The 25444-nt window shown below is 35.6% G+C and overlaps 3 protein-coding genes across 6 annotated transcripts; 1 reads left to right on the forward strand and 2 right to left on the reverse strand.

Moving 5' to 3' along the window:
* Positions 1-2527: 2527 nt before the first annotated feature.
* LOC113700181 (metal tolerance protein 4) lies at positions 2528-8352 on the forward strand. Its single transcript, XM_027220697.2, has 7 exons — positions 2528-3079; positions 4402-4571; positions 6173-6371; positions 6648-6826; positions 6906-7056; positions 7552-7682; positions 7800-8352. Exons 1-7 carry the CDS (start codon positions 2860-2862, stop codon positions 7977-7979), a joined length of 1230 nt encoding a protein of 409 aa, XP_027076498.1. The 5' UTR covers positions 2528-2859; the 3' UTR covers positions 7980-8352.
* Positions 8353-9046: 694 nt separating this feature from the next.
* On the reverse strand, positions 9047-15415 carry LOC113700190 (protein PHOTOSYSTEM I ASSEMBLY 2, chloroplastic). Of its 3 annotated transcripts, none has more exons than XM_027220714.2 (7): positions 15259-15415; positions 14699-14793; positions 13890-14055; positions 12570-12662; positions 11169-11299; positions 9650-10940; positions 9047-9329 (listed from the first exon to the last, which is right to left on the reverse strand). In XM_027220714.2, the coding sequence occupies exons 1-5, from the start codon at positions 15350-15352 to the stop codon at positions 11169-11171; spliced, it is 579 nt and encodes a 192-aa protein (XP_027076515.1). In that variant the 5' UTR covers positions 15353-15415; the 3' UTR covers positions 9047-9329; positions 9650-10940. The 3 variants fall into 3 exon arrangements, with proteins under 3 accessions (XP_027076515.1, XP_071906974.1, XP_027076509.1); XM_072050873.1 differs by having other exon boundaries at positions 9650-10951; XM_027220708.2 differs by having other exon boundaries at positions 9650-10958.
* A 3080-nt stretch (positions 15416-18495) lies between these two features.
* On the reverse strand, positions 18496-25132 carry LOC113700205 (pentatricopeptide repeat-containing protein At2g21090). Of its 2 annotated transcripts, XM_072050886.1 has the most exons (4): positions 22967-25132; positions 20551-20910; positions 20267-20405; positions 18496-19339 (listed from the first exon to the last, which is right to left on the reverse strand). In XM_072050886.1, the coding sequence occupies exon 1, from the start codon at positions 24832-24834 to the stop codon at positions 23026-23028; it is 1809 nt and encodes a 602-aa protein (XP_071906987.1). In that variant the 5' UTR covers positions 24835-25132; the 3' UTR covers positions 18496-19339; positions 20267-20405; positions 20551-20910; positions 22967-23025. The 2 variants fall into 2 exon arrangements, with proteins under 2 accessions (XP_071906987.1, XP_027076553.1); XM_027220752.2 differs by lacking the exon at positions 20551-20910.
* Between the last annotated feature and the right edge of the window lie 312 nt (positions 25133-25444).

The raw sequence follows: 25444 nt of genomic DNA on the forward strand, positions 1-25444 counted from the left end.
TTTCATGTCTATTTTTCAATTCTATGTGGCCGTTTGATGTGGTATTTGAAAATAAAATTGGTTGCCAACTTACAATTTTAGTGACCTTCTAAAATGGCTTGTTAACATGAGAAAACATACCTACCAATACCAAAAAAAAAAAAAGAAAGTATTTAAACAAGACTTTAATGTTCTTGTGGGGTAAATTTTTAGAACACGGAATTGGAAATTGTATATTTTCGTTCAAAGATGCTGTCCTAATCTTGTTACTAGCATTTATGTCGAAGTTGATAAATTATTCAAACTTTGAATTACAATAAATACAGATGCAGATAAGAAGAACCTTTGCAGCCACATTCAGATAGCAATTATTCATCGACTACACAATAGAAATTTAGCAGCTAAAAATTTAAGAAAAGTTGTAGGATAAGATTCTTAATTAATGTTTTATTTTTCTGGCTTGTTGCTGCCACGTTTATGCTGTCATAATTTCTTAATAAAAGTCGTGGGACCAAATATTTATGGCAACATTTTCGTAGAACATTTGAGGAAATATTTTCTGTAAAATTAGTGCAATTTTTTTTGTCAAAATAGTGTAAGTTTCAAATTTTACTTTTTTAAGGAATAGACAATAGATTGGCACGATATTTAAATTGCATTTCTCCTTGCCAATATCAAAATTTTTATTTTTTTTCAAGAATTTACTTTCCAAGAACAAGATAAAGAATACATTTTGCTCACTCATTCGTGCAGTCCTATTGAAGGAGTGGCAAGAATAAATGCAGCAAAAATCGCTTCAGATGATGAAGGATCAGATTCTGTCTAGAAAATTAATGTATATGTTCATAGAAAACGTAAAAAAATTTTGAGAAAAAATGTCAATCCAAATAAAGCATTACGAAGAAATTTCGACGTAATTTTAAAAGTGTAAGTGTAGGTTGCTGTTGTTAATGCATAAGGCTGTAAATTACATGATGTAGGTTGTTATTCAGAATATGTTCAAAAATTGTAGAATTTGTGAATCTACTATTTGTATGAAATAATATCCAATGGAAGACATTAAATCTACAATATGTTAGAACTAGGAACCTGTACATATAATTCAGATCCAATCCCTTAACAATTGCAAGTGGACAAATTGCCCACGGATTTGGAATAAGTATTTTTATTAATTGATATATAAAACACAATATTATTGTATGGCTGTAAAAATTGGTACAGATGAATAAAAAGTTTCACACGTACTCTATACAATCATATAAAGAACAATGCATCAACTTTTGCAACAAATTATTTAAAAAAAAAAAAAAAAAGAACGCTTGAAACAAATATAACAACTAGATTTCTATACAATAGTAACGAGCAAAGAAGTCACTCAACTATATAAGATTGCACTATTTGGTCACTGACGAGGTGGTTTCCGGGCAAGTGAGCCAAGTCGGCAGCAAGAACTCACTTGTCGAGATATAGAAATGTCTGATGTTTTATCCCCCAATCCCACTCCGAAGTTGAAGTCAGTTATGAGTCGGAAGTTATAAATAAAACCAATTGAATTAGAGTCTTTGCGTATCTTTTTCACAAATAGTAGAAGGGTATTTATAGTAGAAAGACCTATGGAAGAAATAATGAATTCTACTCCTTATCAACTGTAGTGTGACACTGTAGGGCAGTGGTATCAAAAGTAGGCCTAGACAGGAGGGTGGTGGTGGTCATATCAACCTGCCATGTATTAATCAGCTTTGCCTGCGGTGTCATGTGTCAGGGTGAGTGACCATACTCGAGAGTGAAACCGAATCAATAAATCGAGACAATACTCGTCTCGGGAAGGCGAGGATGAAATGCATGTTAGCGTTAAGGAGTCGAGGTAATCACCTCAGCATTGAAGATCCGATAAGGGTCAAGATGAACACCCACAGTCACCCTTTTTTTATAGTCAAAAAGGTCTATAAACTCGTAAAAGTGTACCTTTTTCAGTCATTTTGTTGAATTCTGATGTTTTAATAGCAAGAAATGCATCCGTGCAAGCAGTACACTTAAATTTTCAAAAGCAAAAGTATAGCACAATCTTTGGCACCAATCGAGAAAAAATTAAGGACCTTTTGCATTTTGAAACTTTACTAATGTTCATTATATATCGACCTAAATTCCTAAGCACCGTTGTTAAAGATTACAATCGTAATCTAGAGAAAATTGCTCAAGTCTGAAACTGAAAACGTCTTTCAATTTTCATTCAATGCACGCCATAGCTTGTGAGACATTTTTGCCGTTAAAAATCTAAGCGTACCAATCGCATAGTTACACCGGAATTCGACAAAATCACCAAAAAGAAAAAAAAAAACTCAATTGAATTTGGTAACCTTGTCGGTGACATTTTTACCATACCATCAACTCTAAAGTACTAATTGACTATCAATTATTGCAGTCTGCTCCAAGTCCAATAAGCAATTAACAAACACATAAAGTCACCAACTCTGGGGGGGCTTCACATTGAAAACACATGTTCTCGCTGTAGAAATGCATTAAACTAACAGTAAATTCAAGACATAAATATTACATTACCTGATCCGAGAATAGCTGATATTTGAAATAAATCATACACATGGCACCATGTCATTTCCGTTATGGAACAAAATGACTAAACAAGAAATCGGTAGCGTATTAAAGAAATGGTTTTAGTAGAAAAAGACACCTGAAAAGGACGCCTTTCTACTTTCTACTTTCTACTTTCTGCTCGCCGTTCTTGAATTCCATAACTGGCGCAAGAAAAAAGAGCCCATTTAATTTAATCAGTTAGTGATTAATTAAAACGCTAAGGTTTGACGTAAATAGAGTCAGGAAGGTAGAATTTTTGTTGGGTTTTGAAGAAGAAGAAGAAGCAAAATGGACATGAGTAATGGCAATGGTGATGGTGATGTAAAGGAGTCTTTGTTGGTGGAGGGGAAGACTCAGCTGGGCGGAGCTGGGTGGCGCAGCCGGTTGTACTCCGTGAATTCACTCAGGAATGAGTTTATCTCAAGGCTGCCTGATAAGGTCAGGGGTTGTGTTGATCTTGAGTCTTCTTCTCCTGTTGATCTCTCCAAAGCCTCTGGCTTGACTCAAGGTTTGTTTCTTCTTTCTTTCTGGGAATTTGAAATCTGTATCTTTGTGCTTCACTGCTTCTTTCAGAGTTCTTGAAGAAAGGTAAGTCCACAACGGGGGGAAAATGGAAACTTGGATATATCTAAAGCTTAAATACTTGGAATTCAAAGCTGGGAGAGAATCTTTGGGAATAGGAATAAACTTTGGCTAAAACTTTAAGATTTGTTATGTGATTGTATGGCAAGATTCCTGGGAAAGAAGAAAATTTTCTAGGAAAGGGAATAAGAAGAAAAAAGATGCTAATTTTGGAATAATGTGTGTCTGGTTGTGTGTTTACAGAATATAGTCCATGCATCTTGTCGTAGAAGATTTGATTAGGCATCGGATTTGCAAGTTATCCTTTTTCTTTTTCAGGTTTTTGTCTTTTGGTCTTTCGGTCATATCTAAAGTTTCAGAATGGTGAATTGAACCTTTATAAAACTGTTCTTTTGTAAAAAGCAAAAACTAGAAGGGGAAAAAGGGTTTGTGCTAAGAAATTGCGCGACCATAGTGATGGATTCTTAACACAATCTTTGCCTAGACAGGAATTAGTTGTTTTTCTAGTAGATGATAGATTAGATGGATTCGAAATTCACTTTCTTTATGGCTTTGCTTATTCTTTTGGTCATGACCTTGCTCTAATGATGATTGTAGTGCCAAACAATTTCATATTGCTTCATGTCAGTTGATGTCTTGTCTAGAGATAAGAAGGTTAAACAAATGGTTAAGGTTTATATACGTATACTGAACTTGCCAGCAGTAGCAGAAATTATTGAAAAAGTGGAACTTGTGACAAATCTTGAAAAGGGATGACAATGGGAAAAGAATGGAAAATCCTCATACAAGCATGAGTTACAGATTCAGGAGGAGAGATTAAAACCAAGGTAAATCTGGATGACCGTTAATTGAGAGTCAATGGCTTTCTGGTCTGAATTGAGCTTCAGATGCATACCAAGCATCTTGTCATCAAGAATTCATTATGAATAAGCTGAATTTCCCTTTTCACTTGTCATAAGTTCTTCCAAGCATCTTTCTGTTCTCTCTTTTTCTTTCCTTGTATGTTGGATTACCCTATGAACTTGGAGTAGATGTCATCACAATGATGGCAGAATCTTGTGCCATGGAATCCGTTAACATAATCTGGCAGAAGGGCCCTACAGAGGAAATTAACTGAAAAGAAAAAGCCGAAAGATTTGCACACTGCTTTTAGTATCACTTTTGTCAACAGCTTGTCTTTTCTTTTATTTTTTGCTTCTGCTTCCTTATATCTGGTCCTTTCCATAATCTGAGAAACCCAAAATGTAGGAGAAAAGGATTACTATGAGAGCCAATTTGCCAACTTAAAATCATTTGAGGAGGTTGACGCTATAGTGACATCTGACAGACTTGATGAGGATGATGTGGAAGAACAATCCAAACAAGAACGAGCTATGAAAATCTCTAATTATGCAAATATTGTGCTGCTTCTATTAAAGGTGACATCTTGCTACTTAATGATGAACTTTGTCTGAAGTTACCTAGCACAATGTAAATCATTTCCAATGTCAGTCTCCGATAGGATTTCAATTTTTGCATTGGTTAAAAGGTGTTCATTTAGGGCTTTATGCTGTACAATTTGCTGATTGGCATTTCATTTCAATTCAAATGCTACATGGCTGAAATTATTTGAATTAAAATGTCTATCCTAAATAAATCTATTTTGGAAGAACTTGTGAAGAAATGTTGACATTATGTGTTAGAATGGGTCGCAATTTGTTTTGCACGTTTGGCTTGTGATTTTTGGTGATAGGAACTTTATGCTTCTGATTACTCCCTGGTCCGTCTTGGACTACATATCACCTAGAAGGAGTATGGTACAAGCATTAATATGAGATCTCTAAGGGATGAGAAAGTATTCCGTCAAGGCAAGGCTGGTGGGAGTTCTTTGATGAGAAGTGAGATTACCGTAGCAGGTGATAGTGCACAGCAAGCATGTGAAGCGATGAGCCCCTTGCTTGAAGAGGATTTATCATACTTATGATATTTTCAAAGATGTGAAGCGGACATCTAAATTGATGTCTTAACCAGTGAGAGGGTGCCTTTGATCCAAATCATTACAGCTCAAATGTCAGTGCAACGAAACTTGGACTTTTATCTACATTGGGAAGGGCAAGCACCCTGAAGACTTCTCCTGAGGTCAATGTGCTATTGAAGCCTTAGCCATAACTACCAAAGAATGGTTCCAAACACTTTTGGACTTTCTTTTCCAGCATCTCGACTTGTTTAATTCTATGACTATTTGACCTTCCTTTCTGATAAAGACAAAGAAAAGAAGTCTGTAAGTGAGAGTCCTATTGCAGACATCATTCTGACATCTTATATCCAACTCTTTTTTTTTCCCCCCAATATGCAAGGAAGTAATGGTTGATTAATTTGTTCAACTACCAATGGTGAATCAATATTGTGCTTGTATAATACTCAATAACTAGATCAGGATATTAACACACTATTTTTGACTTATGTGGAAATTCCTAAACACAACAGAATATCAACATTAATCATGCACTCTGGGCATTCAGTATTTTTTCTTCTAATCTCAGCAGTTCCTTCTGCTACTACCTGCAGATTTTGCTAGTACTTGTAATTTCTTGATCACTACCTAATTGTCTCCAAAAGGCTCCTATCCTTATGATTAATACCAGCTTCTCTTTAACAAAGATGAATTTTCTTTACTTGCATAATGCCAGTGGTTCGTGTAGGAGCACCTGGTGCTGGAAGTCAAGCACATGCCTGTTGCGGGATTTGGTTTTTGTTCGTAATAAAGTAGGAGTACTGAAGGTTCATTTATTTGACCTAAGACCTGTAAATGCATCCAGAAGTCCACTTAAGCCATTTGTCTCTTGCAATGCATAAAGGGATGGAGGTTGCAAACATGAATACTTCCATTGTCTTTGTCGGGTTTCAAGAACAAAAGGAGCTTATTATCTATTCTGTAAAATAAAATTGTCTTGATTGTCTATTTTGCAGGCTTTGTTCCATAAGGTCTTGAGATAATATGATGTTGTTGGAACTATATCTGACACAAACACAATTACAGATATATGCAACTGTGGAGAGTCGGTCCCTGGCAATTGCTGCATCAACACTTGATTCATTGCTCGATCTGATGGCTGGTGGCATACTGTGGCTAACTCACCTGTCTATGAAGAGCATAAACATTTACAAGTATCCCATTGGCAAATTGAGGGTCCAGCCTGTGGGCATAATTATTTTTGCTGCCGTCATGGCAACACTTGGTACGTCCTCATCTAACTTTCCTTTATCCCTAAACAATTTTATCGTTCATGACTCACGAGGTTCATGTTGCTGTTATAATTCCTCCCAGTTGGTCAGTTGAAGCTCTGAGATTCCATAGAAAAACGAGGAGCAAGCAAGAAAAAATTAACGCTAATATCTTTATGAATATCATTGCATTAAATTCACTCATTAAAGTAATAATAAACAAGAGTTTCATGTTTAATACATTTCATTGAGGTTATCCTTGTGAAATCATGTTGTGCATTTGGTTATAGGTTTTCAGGTGTTGGTCCAGGCTGTAGAACAACTAGTTGAAGATAAACCTTCTGCAAAGATGACCGACGATCAGCTAGTGTGGTTGTACTCTATCATGATAACTGCCACTGTAGTGAAACTTGCTCTCTGGGTTTACTGCAAAAGCTCTAGAAATGAGATTGTCCGTGCATATGCGAAGGTATTTAAACTGTCTTTGACTGTACTCCTTTCTTTTCTTTTGAGCAAATTCCCTGACTTGTTTGAGTACCACTTTTCAGGACCACTATTTTGATGTGGTAACAAATGTGGTAGGACTGGTTGCAGCTATACTTGGTGATACGTTCTACTGGTGGATTGATCCTGCTGGTGCCATTGTTCTTGCTCTTTATACAATCACCAATTGGTCTGGGACTGTACTAGAAAATGCTGGTAGACTGTCTAACGAATTTCTCCTACTTAAGACGCATTTTTCTTCTGTGCCACCTGTAGAATAAGATAGAAATGTTAGCTTTAGTATCAGTTGAATTCAAACATCCACAATTCATTGATATTCTTTGTTAGCAAAAGAACTATCACTGGACAAGCAAGTGCTTAGGCTCGTTTGTGGTCATTGTCACTCATCCTTCTTAGCTTCTTGGACTTTTGTTTCTTGTACAAGGGTAGCCAACTCTAGAAAGTTAGAATCTAGAGATCATCCTTGCAAGTAATTTTATTGCTTATTATAATCTATTATTTATCTATGGTGAGCAATGCATCCCCTTCCATAGGAAATGACTCTTTGATGAGATCATTTGAGTAAAAATTTTGCAGCACTGTCTGTTATTCCAGATGTTGAGAGTGAAAATTGAACTGTTTAGTCAATATCACTATGAACATGTTTTTTGAGAAGAAATCCTTAACCTGATATGGGGTTTCTTAATGCAGTGTCACTAGTGGGACAATCTGCCCCTCCTGAAATGCTGCAGAAGTTGACATACCTTTCCCTCAGACATCCTCAAGTCAAGCGGATTGACACTGTCCGGGCATACACGTTTGGCGCCCTGTACTTTGTTGAGGTTGGTCATTTACAAGTCATCATCTCGCATTGTGAACTAGTTTCGTTGGTTTTGTAATTTCCTTTGTCCTCCAGATTAATTTTGTCGAATCTTTTGTCTGCCTGTTGATGAAAACAGGTTGACATTGAACTCCCGGAAGATTTGCCATTGAAGGAGGCACATACGATTGGGGAGACCCTGCAAATCAAGCTTGAGAAACTTCCTGAAGTTGAACGTGCGTTTGTCCATCTTGACTTTGAATGTACACACAAACCTGAGCACTCTATTCTCAGCAGGCTCCCCAGCACCGACCCGTGAATTTTCAGTTCGTGAAGTTAATCAGGGACAGGTCCTTTGGAAAGATCAATAGTAGCTTTAGAATCATCAAAATAGCGTTCTGGTTGAGTATCAAGGATCTTTCAAACATTGTGAAAGATGTTTTGGGCTGAAAGCGTGATTTGAATTTTTTCATCGGAGTCGCAGCAAATGGCTTTATAACTAGAAAAATTCCCGGCTTGAAACATGGTTTTTTAAGTGGAAATGGCAGGCAATGCAGGTCCTGCCTTTCTCTTTCCATCTAGATCTCTACTATAGCAGTTTTGCTTCGATAGCTGGCCATATTGAAAGAGAATCTTGTACAATGAGTTGGCTACCAAAACCCCGGAATCAGAATCTTGAGTATACTCTTGAAGTGAGCTTGCAATACTTTTTTTTTCGGATGCGATAAATTATATTCTAGACCTACTCTTACACCAAAGGGAAAGAGTGGACCCAAGAAGGTCAATGGGGAACTCGGAGGGGATTGAACCGTCATCGAACTAGACGAATGCCTTTGCACCTGCTAGTGAAATTTTTACAAAATTCTGAATAAAAATGCAAGTCAAGGGATTCAATCCTTTAACTTACATCTAAGGTCAATTACGTCTAAAGTAGTTGGTTTGGAACTTGCAATACTCTTCATGCTTTCTCTCAACATTAATAGTTACCTATCCTAGATTACTTTTGCATTGTGATTTTCTACAGAAAAAATTTTATGTTTTTTGTGAACATATTTTTCAATCATTTTTTTACTTCACATGCATCAAATTGTTATAGTACATTCTTCTACAAAAAGTCCTAAAAACAGCAATCGAAACGGTAAATTCTGAGCTAAAGCTACATGCCGACAAGATTTAGTCATTTAGATCGACAGAAATGTCAGTCTCTTTCAAAACTCAATGACTGCTATTTCCTTCTCCAATATCGAAAGCGTGTCCATTTGCGTTATTTGAAGGTCACAAACTATAAGCCCATAAGCAAGGAAGGCGTGGTTTGAGGTGTTGTTCAGGAATAGCGCCTTCAAGTTGGTTTGGCAGGAATCAACTTTTCCAGAATAAGCTTGGGGGTAACCGAAGTGAAAAAAAGTAAATAAATCACTAAGAAAAATACAGAAATTTGACATCCCCAAATTCATGGAGCCCTTCATTCAGAACATGGATGTACATATGTAATAAAGCATGAAAGTTAAAGCTTGGAAGATGGTTTGCTGCTTTCCTCCCTTTGCAGCAGTTCAAGATGATCATGTTCATCCCTTCTGCCTTGATGACCTTCTTCATTACCATTTTTCCCCTTTCTTTCACCCCTTCTGTTGCTTTCATTTCCTACCTCCTTTGTGTCATCCTGTTCAGCCTGAACAAGTATTTGCATAAGAAACAATATTGAAGAGATTATTCTGGGAAGAAAACTCCTTAAAGCAACTACTTGTAGCTTGCAAGGCTACTACATCTTGCAGGAACCAAATAGAATATGAATGCTATTAGGTGAGAGGAGATTGCCTTACCATCAACAATACGAATACCAATAGGAATAACACTCTTTTCAATTTTTTTGGGAGCAAGTCATTGATCCGGTTATGCAGATTTATCCAAATACCTAGTTGAATGAATGAGAATTATGGGTCCTAAACCCCTTAACCATACCATGCTTTTGCTCATAGCAATTAAACCAACCTTTTCTTTGGCTTTGCCTGGAGGATGCTGCTTCTTCTGTGGTCCAGTTTCCACTTTAAGTGCATATGCTGGACAGTATAACTCTCCCTGTCCCACTTCATCTGTTGATGAAGATTCAGAATTCCTCTTGGCTTCCCTCATTCTATCTTTGCTTTTCTTTTTCTGTATTCCTTACATAAAAACTACCATGGAAAATGGTTGCATGAGAAAGTCTTATTATAACACTTGTTTCTGAATTTCAAACGGTGCAAACATTAGCATGCAGACTCATCCCTTGCTGACACCACCTGTCCATTTGGCTGCTGCATGCTTTATTGGATTTTGTCTATTAGGTCTTTTCTCCTCTTGGGTTCTTTTTGGCTCTAGAACCTTGTGGTGAGTAGCGGTTTTTGCTAAAAATAGAGAAAATTTGATAAGGTCTTGGCCCTTTATATCCTACCAGTCATGCTCGAATGATTATTCAAGGTGTTTGACAAACTGGATTTCTGGTCTCAGCAATTGACTTTAAAAAAAATAAAAAGAAAAGAATTCTAACAAAGAGTGAAATGTAAGAAGTTGCAGGAAAGAAGAAGGATTTGAACTTAGGAGTAAGAAGCTTAGAGGGGAGGAGAATTTGAACTCAAGATCTCTAATTCCTGAGACTTAACCTCAACAAACGACTTTCCAAACTGCTAATATTAAAAATTTATTCAAGACAAGTAAGAATTACATTATATTTGCCTTGCACCAGTTGCAATGTGTGAGCTACAGAGACCAATTGCCTCTCTACCTCAATAATAAAAAAAAAAAATTTCTTGATAATCATCCTCGAGAATAAACTTAAAATGGACTTGAGCATAATCGGGACTTTGGTTGTTCAGATTGCAGTGCATTCTCATAGTGATCTTTGGCTGTCAACATCCCTGCCCAAATGTTTGTGCAAAGTAAAAATGTATTGATTTTTCATATAGAATGATACTTAAGATAGCAAAAGTCACTGTGACTGATCTAGAAAGCTTACAAAGCTTAATAACAAGAGGGAGTCTACAGCCTGCAGCAATTTTAGAAACTAAAAGACACATCTCTACATTTATGAAAAGCCTCAGGAAAGATCAGTTTATTTACACCGACGTGCTTGAAATATTAGAGAAAAATAAATTACAAATGTAAAGCCAAAACTGTAGCAAAATCGGGATACACAGGAGAGAACATATAGTTTCTCAAGAGGTCATGTTCAAAGTGCAACAACCAATATCTACTCTATCCACAGCCGTTTGCCCTCAGTTGTGTGCCATTCCACCAACTTGTTACTCTGTAATTCCACTGTTAACTGCATTACAAGTTCATGCCTTTGAGAGTAAACGAAGAGGCAAGAAAATTGATAATTGGAAGAAGAACAAGGAAAAGAAAAACGGACACACGGTTTAAGTAAAGAAAGTGTAAAACCACTGAATGAAAAAGACAATAGTTGATGAGCAGGGTTAAAATATAACAACTGATGGAAAACGTGAAAAAAAAGAATGATTGAAAAAGAAGTTACCTAAGAGTTCGGCAACAAGCGACCATTATACATCTTGTCAAGCAGTTGTTTAGCATCTGGCCTTCTGAGCAGACCTTTGTTGTTGGGCAAACCAGTCCCTAAACATACAGGACACACGAGTTTCCCTCTACCTGCAATGAAGTATCGAATATCAAAGCTTAACCAATGTCGACGCTGTTTTGGATCAGTACTCTTCTGTACATCTCAAAACCACCATTTTCCTTAAAAATTCAAAGTACCACTTTAATATATTTGTCACTCATTCCTGTTCTCTGTAACTTGGGACTCGATCAACGCTGTGTTTTTATGCAACCATACAAGTGTAAAACATGTACGTGATGTGTATATGGATACCTTTTTTTTTTTCTTGTATATGGATATCTGTTTTACATTGAAAAGCAACTTTCTCTATGACATGTCAGTATAGGAGGATGGTAGTGGACTCTGAAAGCCACCATAAATGTACAATATAATCTCTATTGATTATGTAGATTTTGGTTTGCAAATGGAAGATGTAAATTGCTGGAAAACAATTCAAGGAGATATTCCTTCAAAATCACCATTTTAAGGTGGTGAAACATTGATCACAAACAACCATGTTCACCAAACAGCTAACTTGTCTCTCCATGGCTAGTGGGTAATGTCATATTAGTGTAACTGCATAGTAATAACCATTCTACCAAGTAACTCCCTGACGCAAATGTTGTTTTTGTAATCTGTTGCAGTTCAATTCTAGTAAAATCTTTCATTGTAATTACAGGGTTTTCCTCATCAATCTTCTGAGGAACAATTCTAAAAAATTTCCATTGAGAGTTTAATATAGACCAGCATTGTTCTATTCTCATAACAATTTCTTTTTCCTTTTTTAACATAAGTGTCCAATTTATTGGTTCAGTATCAACGAAACCAGTATATGCAGACATGAACCACTCGTCAGCAAATCCATCTTCCAAAACACGACCTAAAAGTAGTCGAAAGACAAGAGAAACATATTCCAAATTCAGGCTTCACTTTTACTAGAAGTCAAAGTTCCAATATTTGGGTGTTCTCCCTGAAAGTTTGATCAAGAACATCAAAAGGTACAGAAACCTGCCTGCCTCACATATGCGAAAATGCAAATCTAGTAAAACAAAACAAATCATTTTGATGTAAAGTAATAAGGGATAAAAATATCCTGCTGAATGACTGAAACTTTCTGAACTCATATGCAAAAATGTCTAGCATCATTTCTGGTAGCTTTCTTTCAAGTGAACATGTAATATAGTAAATAATCAGTAACATAATGCCATCTTTACACAGATACAATGCAGTGAGGCTACTAAAGTTAAGTGCCCTAACTGGCTTATAGCACAGAAGTTTTCATGGAAATCAAGAATTTATGAGTAGTGAAAATTTGCATACCATAACAATTGGGACACTCAGTGAACTCGTAAACATCTTTCGCCCGTTTTCTGTTGAGAGCTTTCCATTTTCCTGTACCACCACACATATCACCTAATAAAAAGCAACAACCATCTTATAGGTACATATTGTCAACGTGAAACTAATTATAACTTATATTTGCAACAATAACGTATCTGTTTCATTGACGTGCTGTATATAAGGCATTTGACTATGATTAATACGATATACTTGAGACATAGAAAAGTAATGCAGGAATCATATATTTGAAATATTTGCAGAAGATTACAAAGAATTGTAATACAAAACCAAATTTAGTTTTAAATGTACCCTGTCAATGTTAACTGATACATGTATGGCATAATAGAGTATGATACTCTACATGCAGCCCTAGAGAAAAAGACTTGAACATAGTCGGTGGAGGTGAAATGAACATGTAGGCAAGAAAATATGTGTCATGTCATGTGTCAAATGAGCATTGTCATTGTAAACAACGAGGTTCATCTTCACAGCTCAGCCCAGTTGCATTTCCATAGTTCAGTAAACCATATGTGTTTTGTATAATGAGCCATATCTGGGATATGGTCTTTTGAATTTTGATGAAAAATAATTACCAAGAGATTTGTGTTGCGATTACAGCTTATGTACAAAGAACCTTAGGTAATGAAGATTCATTTAATTTAAGGAACTGAAGAAAAATAGCTTTAGTGTCATAAGAGCTTTGCTAGCATCAAGTCACTGAACTTCTATCCTGGCTTTTATTATTTAAACTACATTTTCTACCAAAAAAAGATGACTGGAATATTCAACCCTGCCACTAGGACAAGATTGGCATGATTCTATAATTGTAGTCATAGGAAGTGAATTAATCCCGTTGATCAGTGAAAAATAGTCTCTTTTTATGTTTTTCTTTTTATCTCATTGTAATTGACAAACACTAAGCATTTTGCCTTCGTGAGTTATAAGTTTACAAGCATCCCTTTAAATGACATTACATAGTAAAGAAGAAATGAAGTGAGGAACCCCCAATATCTAAGATTGACCAAGCTATCGTTTATCAGAACAGAGATTGTTATCATGCATTATGGCGGTTCCTGTTATCACTTCAAGTCATCTTGACCACAGGATAATATATATGCTTCATGAAAATAATGAAACTTTGTCCACGGAATTCGATAAATCAAAGAATCGAGTGGACAGTCAAACTCCATCTATGCCTTAGACTTCTAACAGTTTTGGATCTACAAAATGAATTATACAGAATGTAAACAAAATGAAGACAAGAGACAAAGAGAACAAATAGCGAATTTCTAAACTTACAAATGACTGCTCCGTTACCCCCACAATTCCGACAAACAGCTCGCTCCTTTGCTTCTGAAGCAATTGCCTTAGGTCCAGAAACAGAACTGCTAGAAATGTTTATCAGTGCTACTGTTGAACATAAACAAGTCAGACACAAGCGTCGTGAAATTGATGTTTCCAAACCCTGTTTCAGAAGAAGCAACCATCCCAGATGTAATTGTTGTACAATATAACCCTTCGATAATTTTAGCAGCATAGACATACAAGTTTCTAATTCACATAAACATTGTCATTAAAAAATTTAAAATCATCATTCTTTGGTACAACTAAACTACAAATGTGGCTACTGATGTGTGCCTATTGTATTCATATAAGTTCAGGTTCAAAGGGCTCAAGCATTCGACATTTGCAGATAACTAAAGTCTTACAACAATGTTGCATTGGTGCATAGATGTAAAACTAAAGAAGCATATGCCATAATTAGCTTTTGAGCTCCTTGGAAACAACTAAGACTCTATCAGAGATTAACAAAGAAATTAATTTTCAGGCAGGAATAGTTGATAGCACAACTGTAGAACGAGCTCATGTGGCATTTCCCTGATGAAAGTTCTACTCATCTTCATTACAGATAATTAAATTCACCCAAAAAATTCAAAATTCACAGACGAGCATTTTCCATTTCGTAAAACTGTGCAAGGTATTGAGAAGTTTCATATAGCTTCAACAATTTGTTGACTGCAGTCTGTCTAAAACTGTCAATGATCACATAAGAAACTCAATATAAAGTACAAACCGAATAAGAAAAAGGATTAAAGAAAGGGGCAGACCACTTTATCACTGGGTTGTGATGAATGGTCTGAGGGAGAGCAATTCTCATCACCCAAGCTGCATCTCAAATTAAACCTGGCTGGCTCCAATTTGGCTGCAATCCCACATCAGAAAATCAATTCTTTAATCCAAAAACCAGGGGGTTTGGGCGGCGGGGGGAGCACGCCCATTATATTTCAAATTTTGGGTTTTCTTTATCTAGTTTGAACAACGAAAGAAATATGAAAAATGAAGTTAATTGTGCAAAGAAATTCTAGTAACCAAAAAACAAAAAAAAAACAGTAGAAAGAGTATAAAAACATCAGCTTTATGCAGTTCTGTGGGATATAATTTGATAATCAGCAAAAACCAAAAGTTGAAACCAGTAAGCTAAAACTTTTAAATTGCTTCATACCAGTGCAAGAGCTACATAGAGAAAGATAAAGAAAGATACGATGAAAACACTTGTAAATTATGCAGTTATCTTATCTGTCTATCTTCTATGTAAGCTATAGCTGCTCTAAAACATGAATGTATGTAAAAGAAACCATAGAGATAAAGAAGAGAGGGAGAATCTGACAATGGGTTGGGGAAGATTTGGAGCGTGGTGAAGAGAAGAGCGGGAAAGCTGAGGCCACCGTTGCAGAATAATGGGAACAGAGTTGAGACGCCATTTCTGCTCTGTTACACTCTCCGCTCTCCGCGTGTGGAGGATATTGCCAATTTATGGTATTCCTTTATTGCTTCTTTCTTTCTTTTTTTTCCTTTTCTTTTTTGTGTGAATTTGGGTAAATTGATACAATGGGCTCTCAATTTTTTTTTTTTTTGAATGACTTCAATTTAGTTACTCAGGTAATATTATAAACCTTACCAAATTTGTAATAAATCCTATGAGTAAATATTTCATGCACTGACAAGTGACAATATACACACTTGTGCATCCAATTGCATTTCCAACATGTAAAATTTGTTGTTTAAATTTAAGTTTAGATGATGACACATGCATTTATATACACAATTGCATATCTAATTGCATTCCAAACTTGCAAAGTTTGTTGTTTAAATTTAAGTCTGGATGATATGACATGTATTTTGCCCTTGTGGGGTTGCCATCCCACATCGGTTCTTGGGGGGGTTTGGGGTTGGGTTTATAAGTCCCTGGGAGGACCTCAAAAGTTGCCGGCTTTTGAGGTTTCTTCTGGGATTAGGTTTATTAATCTAACTTTCGTCAAAAAAAAGCCAATTCTTAGGAAAAGGTCAAGAGGCAAATTCCTGCATAGAGTAGTTATACTGGGTTTCGTGGGGGGTCGTCACTTCTTAGTAGCAGCGGGCCTACTGGCTTGCCCTTATGGGGTTGCCATCCTACATCGGTTCTTGGGGGGGTTTGGGGTTGGGTTTATAAGTCCCTGGGAGGACCTCAAAAGTTGCCGGCTTTTGAGGTTTCTTCTGGGATTAGGTTTATTAATCTAACTTTCGTCAAAAAAAAAAAGATATGACATGTATTCAGATCAAGGTTTTCAAAATCGGAATCCTACCTAGGATCGTTTTTTGGTTGGCAGGATTGGATCGTAGAATCAGTAGATCCTACAAAAAAATGTAATAAATTGTCATATTTATAATTTTTAAGTTTGCAATTCATAAATATAGTGACAAATAATGTAATTCATGTGCAGTCAATATAATTATATTGTTAATTAAGGTTAAAATTGTGCTATATAAAGTATTTCGGACAATTTGAAAAAATAGAGAGAAATTTGGGACTACTTATAATATATTGATTAAACTTAACAACTTGTTCTTTCTTGTTGTAAATCCAAATTCAATTATGGAACAATATATATGGAAAAGCTGACTTTATATGTGTATAAATCATCTTATTAATAAAATAGTTAAACACAATACATTTAGTTAACTATGATTTAGTGATTGATTATTACATCATTTTTTTATATAATAGGATAATTAAATATTACATATATAATAAAATGTTTCAAGTATATTTTAATTGATAGAAAAATTGGTATACAATAAACAAATAATTAAAGAAAATTTTGAGAATAGAATTTTGTGCTAAAAAACGTGTATTTTTTGTTCAATTTTATAATCCACCACTTATCCACTTATAATTAGCAAAAGTATTAATTCATTTCTAAAGACTCTAAACCTTATTAATTTATTATAATAAAGACACAAAACACTAGCTCCATGTGATAACCTATAACAAAGATCATCTATTCACTTTAGTGAATTATATGAGTCAAATTTAAAGATTCATCAAATTTTCTAGGTTTGGAATTGGGGTTAGTTATTTACATGGATTTGAAGCACTTTGACTATAGTTTACAATGCAACAAACAGCACTCAATTTCGACTTTTCTACACAAAGATATGATCAAAATACTAAAATTGTTACTTAATTTAGTAGAAAGATTAATCCATATAGTATATAATAATTCAAGTTTAAGAATTAGTTATAGAGTTTAAGAATTAGTTAGTGTGATATGGCATGCATTTAGACCTATCAGTCTATATAGAAAGATTAATCATAATATGTAATAATTCAAAAATTAATTATGTGAAAAGTCACCAAGTTCTTTCTTTCATTTTGTAGATAATCTTAGCTATAACAATGTAGGCAAATTTTCAGCCTTCACGTACGGTTAAAAATCCATGAATTCACCATTCTTATAAATAGGATTTGGGAAGATCTTGTAAGAAGTCAGGATCCTCGGGTTGGTTTTAGTTTGGTGTCTTGAGTTTTGGTCCTTTAGATTGTGATAGCTTGGTGTAATATTTTACATTAAAATTGTGAGCTTTGACTATGCATTTTACTCTGGACTCGCTACTTGAGAACCTCAATATGAATGAAAATTGGAGCCACTAAGTCGACTAGAAGGGAGAAGGGAAATGAAGATGTGACATTTTAAGCCCAAAAAATGACTATAAGTAACATTTTTATTAATTCTCTTACACATTACTTTTGTCAAGCTAATGTAGTGGCTGATTCTTTGACTACCATGGGTAGTTTTAGGCTTTCCTTTCATTGTTATTAGTTCCTTTGTAGATTTGCCAAAACTGATGAAAGGCCTATGTAATGTTGATAGGTTTGGGATTGGATAAAACTCATAAAACTGAAATCTGAAATTTGAAGTCTGAATCCATTAACTTATTGAATTGTTAAGTATTAAATTTAATATATTTGAGTGCGTATCACATTCAGTGATAAGTGAATTGTTTATCACTTAATTTTAGAAGCAAGTTTTGCCTAGAAAATTCAGTGTTACTTAATTAATTCAAATGTTCAATTTTTAGTTGTCAAACGGTCTAAATGTATTAAGATCTAAATCCATTAAATTTAAATACTAAACTGGATTATCAAACAGAGCCCTAGACATTAAGAGATAAGATTTTATGTTCCCCTCAATTTACATATAATTATTTTATTTTTATTAATAAAATGGGTAACCAAACTCACCCGTCAGACATCATTGGCGGTTTTGGGAAAAAAAAAAAGAGTAGCACTGGGGAACTGCATAGCAATATAAAAAATTTGATAATGCCAAAGCCAGAATACTTCCCTGTATGGGAAGGGACTAAATTGATATCTTCTGGAAATACGAGGGACCTTTCCATCAGTTATGATCTTTTACTTCCATGTATTTGTGTTGAGACTGGGTTTTTGCTGGCGTAAACTTTATCCACAGTAGCTAGCTCAAAGTACTTGCACAATCACTAGTAGTTGACATTCTAAACTAATCAAACTCTTGAAAAACTTCTGATAGAAACACACATACTTGAATTCGATTGTACAGCTATATAGAGTTTGTCCTGGATTGCATCTAAATAAGTTCATTCCAATAGTCTTGTTAAGTGCAACTGCAAATGCCATAACTTCACAGAAATAGTTTCAGAAGTTACTAACATCAACCAAGAAAGGGCTATGAACAAATTCGAGCATTTGACTATACCGTCATTCAGAAGTAAATGATAAAAAAAAAAAAAGAGAGATATCTGTTATATCCCCATTCAAGAGTTTATCCAATTCTACATTTTTACTATGTTGTTGGCATTCAAATACTCTGACCTACTTTTACTGTCAAACTGAAAACCCATTCAACAGCTGAAGGTAAAGGTAAAATTGTCAAAGTCACTCCCTTCAACTACTGCTGTCTGCTTCTGTGCTTCAGAACAAGTGGTGTTTTTAGGCATGCTTGAGAAAAGTGCAGACAAAGGATGGGTCTGATATTAGCATGGAAATGAGATTACTCCCAATTCCCAGAATCTCCAAGTTTGCAAATTGAGTTGGCATTGATACAAGGCTGCAGTTTCATCACCAATGGTGTTATGGAATCAGTGAAATTCAGGAGTATCAATGGATCGAATTCCAATTGTGTCAGTAATCCTGGTCACCACAGACTCCAACCTGACCAACCAAAAAGCAAAAAAGAGTATCCTGATGGAAGGAGATAAGCAGTGAGATGGGGAAAAAAAATCTAAATGGCCAGAATCAAGACAAATCTTCTTTTAGAAAGGCCAGAAGAGGCAGCGATTTGGTTCTTCAAAAATATATCACCACTATCCCATGGCCTTAGTTTGATCATGTCCAAGCTCAGCACTGTTTTCCTTCAAAATTAAACTTCGCTTCCAAACTTCATGACTGCCTGGAAGACACATGGATGGAAAAGAAACAGAAAAGCCCATTATTTATCTGATAAAAGAAAATGCACATAACTAGAAAACTGCATGTCAATAAACAGAATTAAGAACAGTACTAAACTGGAGAGGACACATTCATAAAATTATGCTCATAAAGGAGAGAAGTGTGATTAAAGGAAAAAAAAAAAAGTAATTCTACAATGGAAGACTAAGAAATAAATGAGATGGTAAAGTATCTTTAATTTTTTTATGGGTTTACTCACAGGAATATAGAATTGTAGGTGAAAACATGTGGCACAGACGAAGCCGCTATAATAGTTATTATTGTACAAAAACTCCATTAGTTTCACCAACCTATCTCAACTATCCGAGAAGAAGGTTAACTCATTTTCTACTAGTGTCATAATTTGATCTCTCGTGAAAACTTACATGCCTACACAACCACAGAAACGTGTAATAAGCACTGCCTAAGCTATCTCCATAATGGAACCATTAAGTGCTCAACAAAGTTTACATGAACACCCACAAAAAAAACACGTGGCCAAATTTATCATTCACCATACTTTCTAGGCTGATAACTCTTCCATATTCCAGAACTAAAACAAAAAAAAGCATTACATGACAAAGAAACAGAAGGAGAGGTAGCCACTCTTTAGTCCAATTGCTTTAACACACAAATCAAACTACCTGTAATAAGACCGTTATTATTCCAAGGCACGAGGAATTGTTACCAATTTTTGTAAGAAAAAATTGCACTCATTACGAGATGTGTAAAATGAACGTCCAGCAATATTTGACCAAAACAAGCAGAATTAAATAAGTTTTGCCAATCTATTTTTCCCTCTTTTAGGGACCTCCCAAAAAGTTCATTCACAAAAAGGTAAATGTAAGTGTAACAATTATAAGACCGCACGTAAATTCAGAATACCAACCTATCTGACATCATCAACTGCATGTGATCTTCACAAAATGCTGGCAAACCTTTTCTCCAAGGCATCTTGTAAAGCAAGAAAGCACCCCCAAAACATGAGATATCATGAAGCTGTTCTTTGCCTCAGCAAAGGAATCAAGCTGCAAAACAAAAGACTCCCTTATACCTACGAATTAAAGCATAGTCCACTCCAACAAGAAATAAAAACAATAATGAGCTGAAATACTGCAATCTATCTTCACAGGAGCCATAGACCAGCTTAGAGGTAGAGTGACTATTGCTTACATGAACTTCAATCTATGAGGCCTCAAATTACAAAACCACTTTTTGGTACTGTTTCAACTGATTTGATTTGTACTTCTATGCCATGGATTGCCCAAATCTTCAGTTCAAGCATATGGGTGTGCTTCATACAATTCATTGATTTATAAGCTTCAAATAATCATTTCTAGAAGCAGGTGCTTTCACTCTATTTTTTCATTCAAGAAATATGTCTGTGATTCACTCCCAGATCTAACTCTCTCAAAAGAATGGCACAGTCCTTTTCACATTCTTTGTCATTGAACCAACTGCATTTTTTCCACAATCCCAATTCACTGATTAGCTGCAACAAAGACCTCCTTCAATAACTCCAAATGTTACCTTCTTAAACCAGGGAAAAAAATACAATTAAGGCGTTAAATCATCATTTCATAGACGTTTAAGGATACAAGTCAGTGAAGGGGAGAAAAGAAGTAAAGTGTCTAAATTTTTTTTTTTAAAAAAAAGACCAACAAAAACAGCAGAAGGGACTGAAATACAAATTTAAGTGAATGAAGCCATTCTGTTATGCAATGATTTTAGAAAAGAGGAACAAGACTCCAACTCAAGCATAAAATCCTATCAAGAGAGGGAAAGAAAATGAAATAAAAAAATAATCATCTTATAAATGGAATTCTTATTTTTTTTTTTAAAAAGCAGCAGCAAAGACAATCAGACTCTCAACATATCATTTCCAACAACTTACCACCATAATAGACTCAGAACAGCTTCTATGTACAATTTTAATTTACTCCATCTTAAAAACTGCCTGAAAGTATAGATTTGCTCAATCCAAGTAAAGTCATGGGCTTATCCCCATCCAGCTAGCCACAATGCATCTTCATTTGCTAAACATCTTAAGAATATCCATGCTTCTATGAATTGAGCTACAAATCCTCCAATTTTTTGTCCATCTCAATAATGCAAACAGATCATTTATCATGTGAAGTTGTCCATTTGGCCTATCAGCAAAACCTCCACTTACTACAACTGAGCAAAATTACTATTTTGTTTAAATTTAGAAAATATATGAAGGAAAAAGAAAAAGGGAATTCTTAACGTTCCATTATTGCTGAAAGTCATAGCCTTCCGCCACACCATATCTCTTCTTTTTTATTAAATTTCATTTTCATCCATTAACATCCCTAATCCTACCTTCCAAACTGGCTTTTTGGGACTCGTAGCATATAATGTGAACCAAACAATATAAAAGAAAGAATTGAGTTATAAATAGATCAGAATACTAAACTTAACTGCCAAGCCAAGAGAATAAGCCAGACCTCCTAAAACATGATGGTTATTAACATGAATGAAAATACATAACAGGCAAAAGTCTGGACATAAAAGTCACCAGCGACGAGACAGAAAACAAGTACATCACCAAAACAGATCAACCAGAAAATCAAACATAAATAAGCAGTCAAAGGATAAAAAAGTTAAAAAGGAACAGATAAGTAAGTAGAATTATGTGCAGTAATACGGAGGTCGATGCACCATACAGGGTTAAAGCAGTCCAAATACAATACACAAGACTGGGGAAAAAAAAATCCTTTGCCTGGTATTACTGGTTACCCAGGATTTCTTCCACAAAAAGAAAACTCACAATGTTGGCAATGTCTCTTGGAGAATAGTTGAAAACCAGGAAACCAATGCATGATAGAATCCCCCAAGAACAGCACATTTCTCATTTTATCATGTTAAAAATAAAACTTTTAAAGGTCCATCAAACAAAGATTCAAGGAATCTATTAGCTGACTGAGCATGTGCAAGTAGCAGATACCATCTTAAAACCCAAATCTTGCATTTTGATTTGTTAATCAATGCTTAATTAATTACTGCAGATAGCCAAGTGGGTGAGGGACATACTCACCTTGAAGCATCTATTTTTCCTTATTTCATAGGTAGGAATGAGAGGTTTTATCTCCCTACCCACCCATAATAAACCTTGAAACTTTGAACAAAAGAACAATGAAAGGAATTCAACAAGCAGAAAAGTTTTCCTCTAAAGACAAACAGCAGGTACTTAAAAAATTACAATCCAAGAAAGCAAAAGAGGAAGAGAAGGAAAGCAAAGATACAATCGTGTGCGAAGATCTTATACTGACAAGTAGACCTCTTATTACTAAATTCATGAACAATTTAGGAAAAGATATTTCAACACTATCAAGAATGTGAAAAGCTAAATTGACCAGATATGGTATTGTAGGGCCCATCTTAAGAATGCACTAAGAAAGCAATGAAAAAGACAAATATGGATGTTTCCATCCCATCTATACAAAGATTCCGAAAAAAGACAAATCTCCTCTCCGATTCCCATCTAGTGGGGTGTTTCATTAATAATCTAATCAATAAGAAATACAGGGGTTTAAAAAAAGTAACTTCGTATGCCTTTTTTACTCACCAGGACAAAACATTTCAAAATAGGAAAAGGTTCTGTCTTCACCATTTGTTACTGGGTGATCATATTCCACCGCGATCAGCCAACAGTTCAACAAGTGGGTTAGCTTCTCCTAATGATGATGAATTGACTTTATCAGATACAGTAGTTTGATGCAAGTTATGATCTATTTCTAACCAACTAAGTGCTTGTTCTTTGCTAACATTCCACTCATTCATTAGCTGTCTCAACCTCATCACAGAGTCCCACTTGCCAAGTGCTGCATATATTCTTGACAGTGATATGTAGATTGCTGGTGATTGAGGATTCAACTGAAGAAGGTGTTTTGCTGCTATTCTTCCCAGCTCTATATTTCCATGCATCGTACAAACACCAATTAAGGCATTCCAGACATGTTCGTCCGGTTTGCATGGCATCTTTCTTAGATGATCCATTACCTCATGGAATCGTCCTGCTCGACCTAAAATATCAATTAAGCAAGAATAATGTTCCTGATCTGGAACAATATTGTGATCGCGATTCATTGACTCAAATAACCTAAGTCCCTCGTGCACAAGCCCTGAGTGACTACATGCACTGAGAAGAACAAGAAAGGTGATTTTGTCTGGTCTAACGCCCACTGTCACCATTTCAGCAAACAAATTTATTGCTTTCTCACCAGAACCATGCTGTGCAAGTGCAGATAACATTGTGTTCCACAATACTACGTCTTGTTTGTCACCCACAACATCAAAAACTTGCTTTGCAAGTTCCAGACAACCACACTTTGAATACATGTCAATGAGAGAACTTAAAACTATTGAATTAGGCCTAAATTTAATCCTTATCAAATGTGCATGGATTTGTTTACCATGTTTGAGTGAGGCTATACTTGCACTAGCACAGAGGCAACTACTAAAAGTAAACTGATCAGGTCTAATGCAAAGCATCATCATCTTCATAAACAAGTCAAGGGCCTCATGTCCCTTGTTATTACGAGCATAACCTGAAATCATAGCAGTCCAAGAAACAGGATTCCTTTCAGGCATCACATCAAATAACACCCTGGCTGACTCCATATCACCCCATTTGGCATATCCTGATATCAAAGTGGTCCAAGCCAGAACATCCCTTCTTCCCATCTGATCAAATAATTTCCTGGCATCACCCAATTCCCCACATTTAGCATATGCATCAACAATGGAACTAGAAAGGACCACATTTAGTGAAAACCCTGCTACCAAAACTTGAGAGTGGACCTGCTTTGTTAGCCTCAACTCCCTTAACTTCACACAAACCGTCACCACTCCAGCAAAGCTATACTCATTAAACCCAATAACTGACCTCCTCAACTCTTTATAAAACCTCAAAGCTTCATCACATATACCACTCTGCGCGTAGGCAATTACCATAGTATTCCACGATACAACGTCCCTCTCGGGCATTTTATCAAACAACCTCCTTGCAGGCTTTACCATAAGTTGTTTAGCATACCCAGAAAGCATGTTGTTCCAAGAATACAAATTTCTTAAGCTCATTTTATCAAACACTCGGCGTGCTTCAATGTGATCGCCGCATTTACCGTACATATTGATCAAATGATTGGCTAAAAATGCATTGGGGTGTTTTAGACCAGTAACCTTTATATGGAGGTGAACCCATCTGCCCAATTTCAAATTCTTGGACTCAGCACACTTCTGTATGAGAAAAGCTAATTTTTTACAGTCCAAACGAATGCCCTTTTGCGCTAAGAGGTCTAAAGACTTGACAGCTTCTTGAAGGTGACCTTGAGAGCAAAGATTCAGAAAGTTTTGGACTATGCAAGTATTATTCTTGTTACTGGGCTTAAATGACGGCTTGAGAATGCGAGTTGGGGAGAAGAGAAAGGGCATTGCAGGATGCAAACATATGGGATGGCGGCGGCACGCTGTTGTTCTTCATTTATGTTGTGATGAAGTCATTGAAATCAACCGCTGTAATATGAGCTCCGGCGAGTATCGCCGGTTCAGATTGGCCGTCGGGAGAGCAAAATGCAGAACCCACTAGTCAAAATTATTCATAAATGGAAATCATGCAAATTTTCTAATGATTTACCGTTTTCAGTGTGTAGTGTTATGGGTGAGCTGGTCCAAAAGCGCAACTAGACCTAAGATAATACAAATACTACCTATTATGTATTATTGCTCACTAAACAATGTACAAAAAAACTCAGCCAATAGGCATTGGTTAAGATGAGGTCTAGTTTTTGAGGAAAAAAATGAAAAAGTGAAGGTAAATGTGAAACATGAGAGAGTTTAGACTAAACATTTTTTAGATACTTATAGAGCTTTTAACGAATCGAACTGTTTGTAAACGTATTCATGTTCGGCTCGTTCGAAATCGAAAAAAGGTCAATCATTTAATAAACAAATCGGTACTCGAATATTTATACAAATAAACGAATTGAATTCAAAAACTCATTAATATTCGAGTTGAACTCAAACCCTGTTCGTATAATATACA

This window comes from Coffea arabica, chromosome 1e (assembly GCF_036785885.1).
Source record: "Coffea arabica cultivar ET-39 chromosome 1e, Coffea Arabica ET-39 HiFi, whole genome shotgun sequence".
Taxonomy (NCBI): domain Eukaryota; kingdom Viridiplantae; phylum Streptophyta; class Magnoliopsida; order Gentianales; family Rubiaceae; genus Coffea; species Coffea arabica.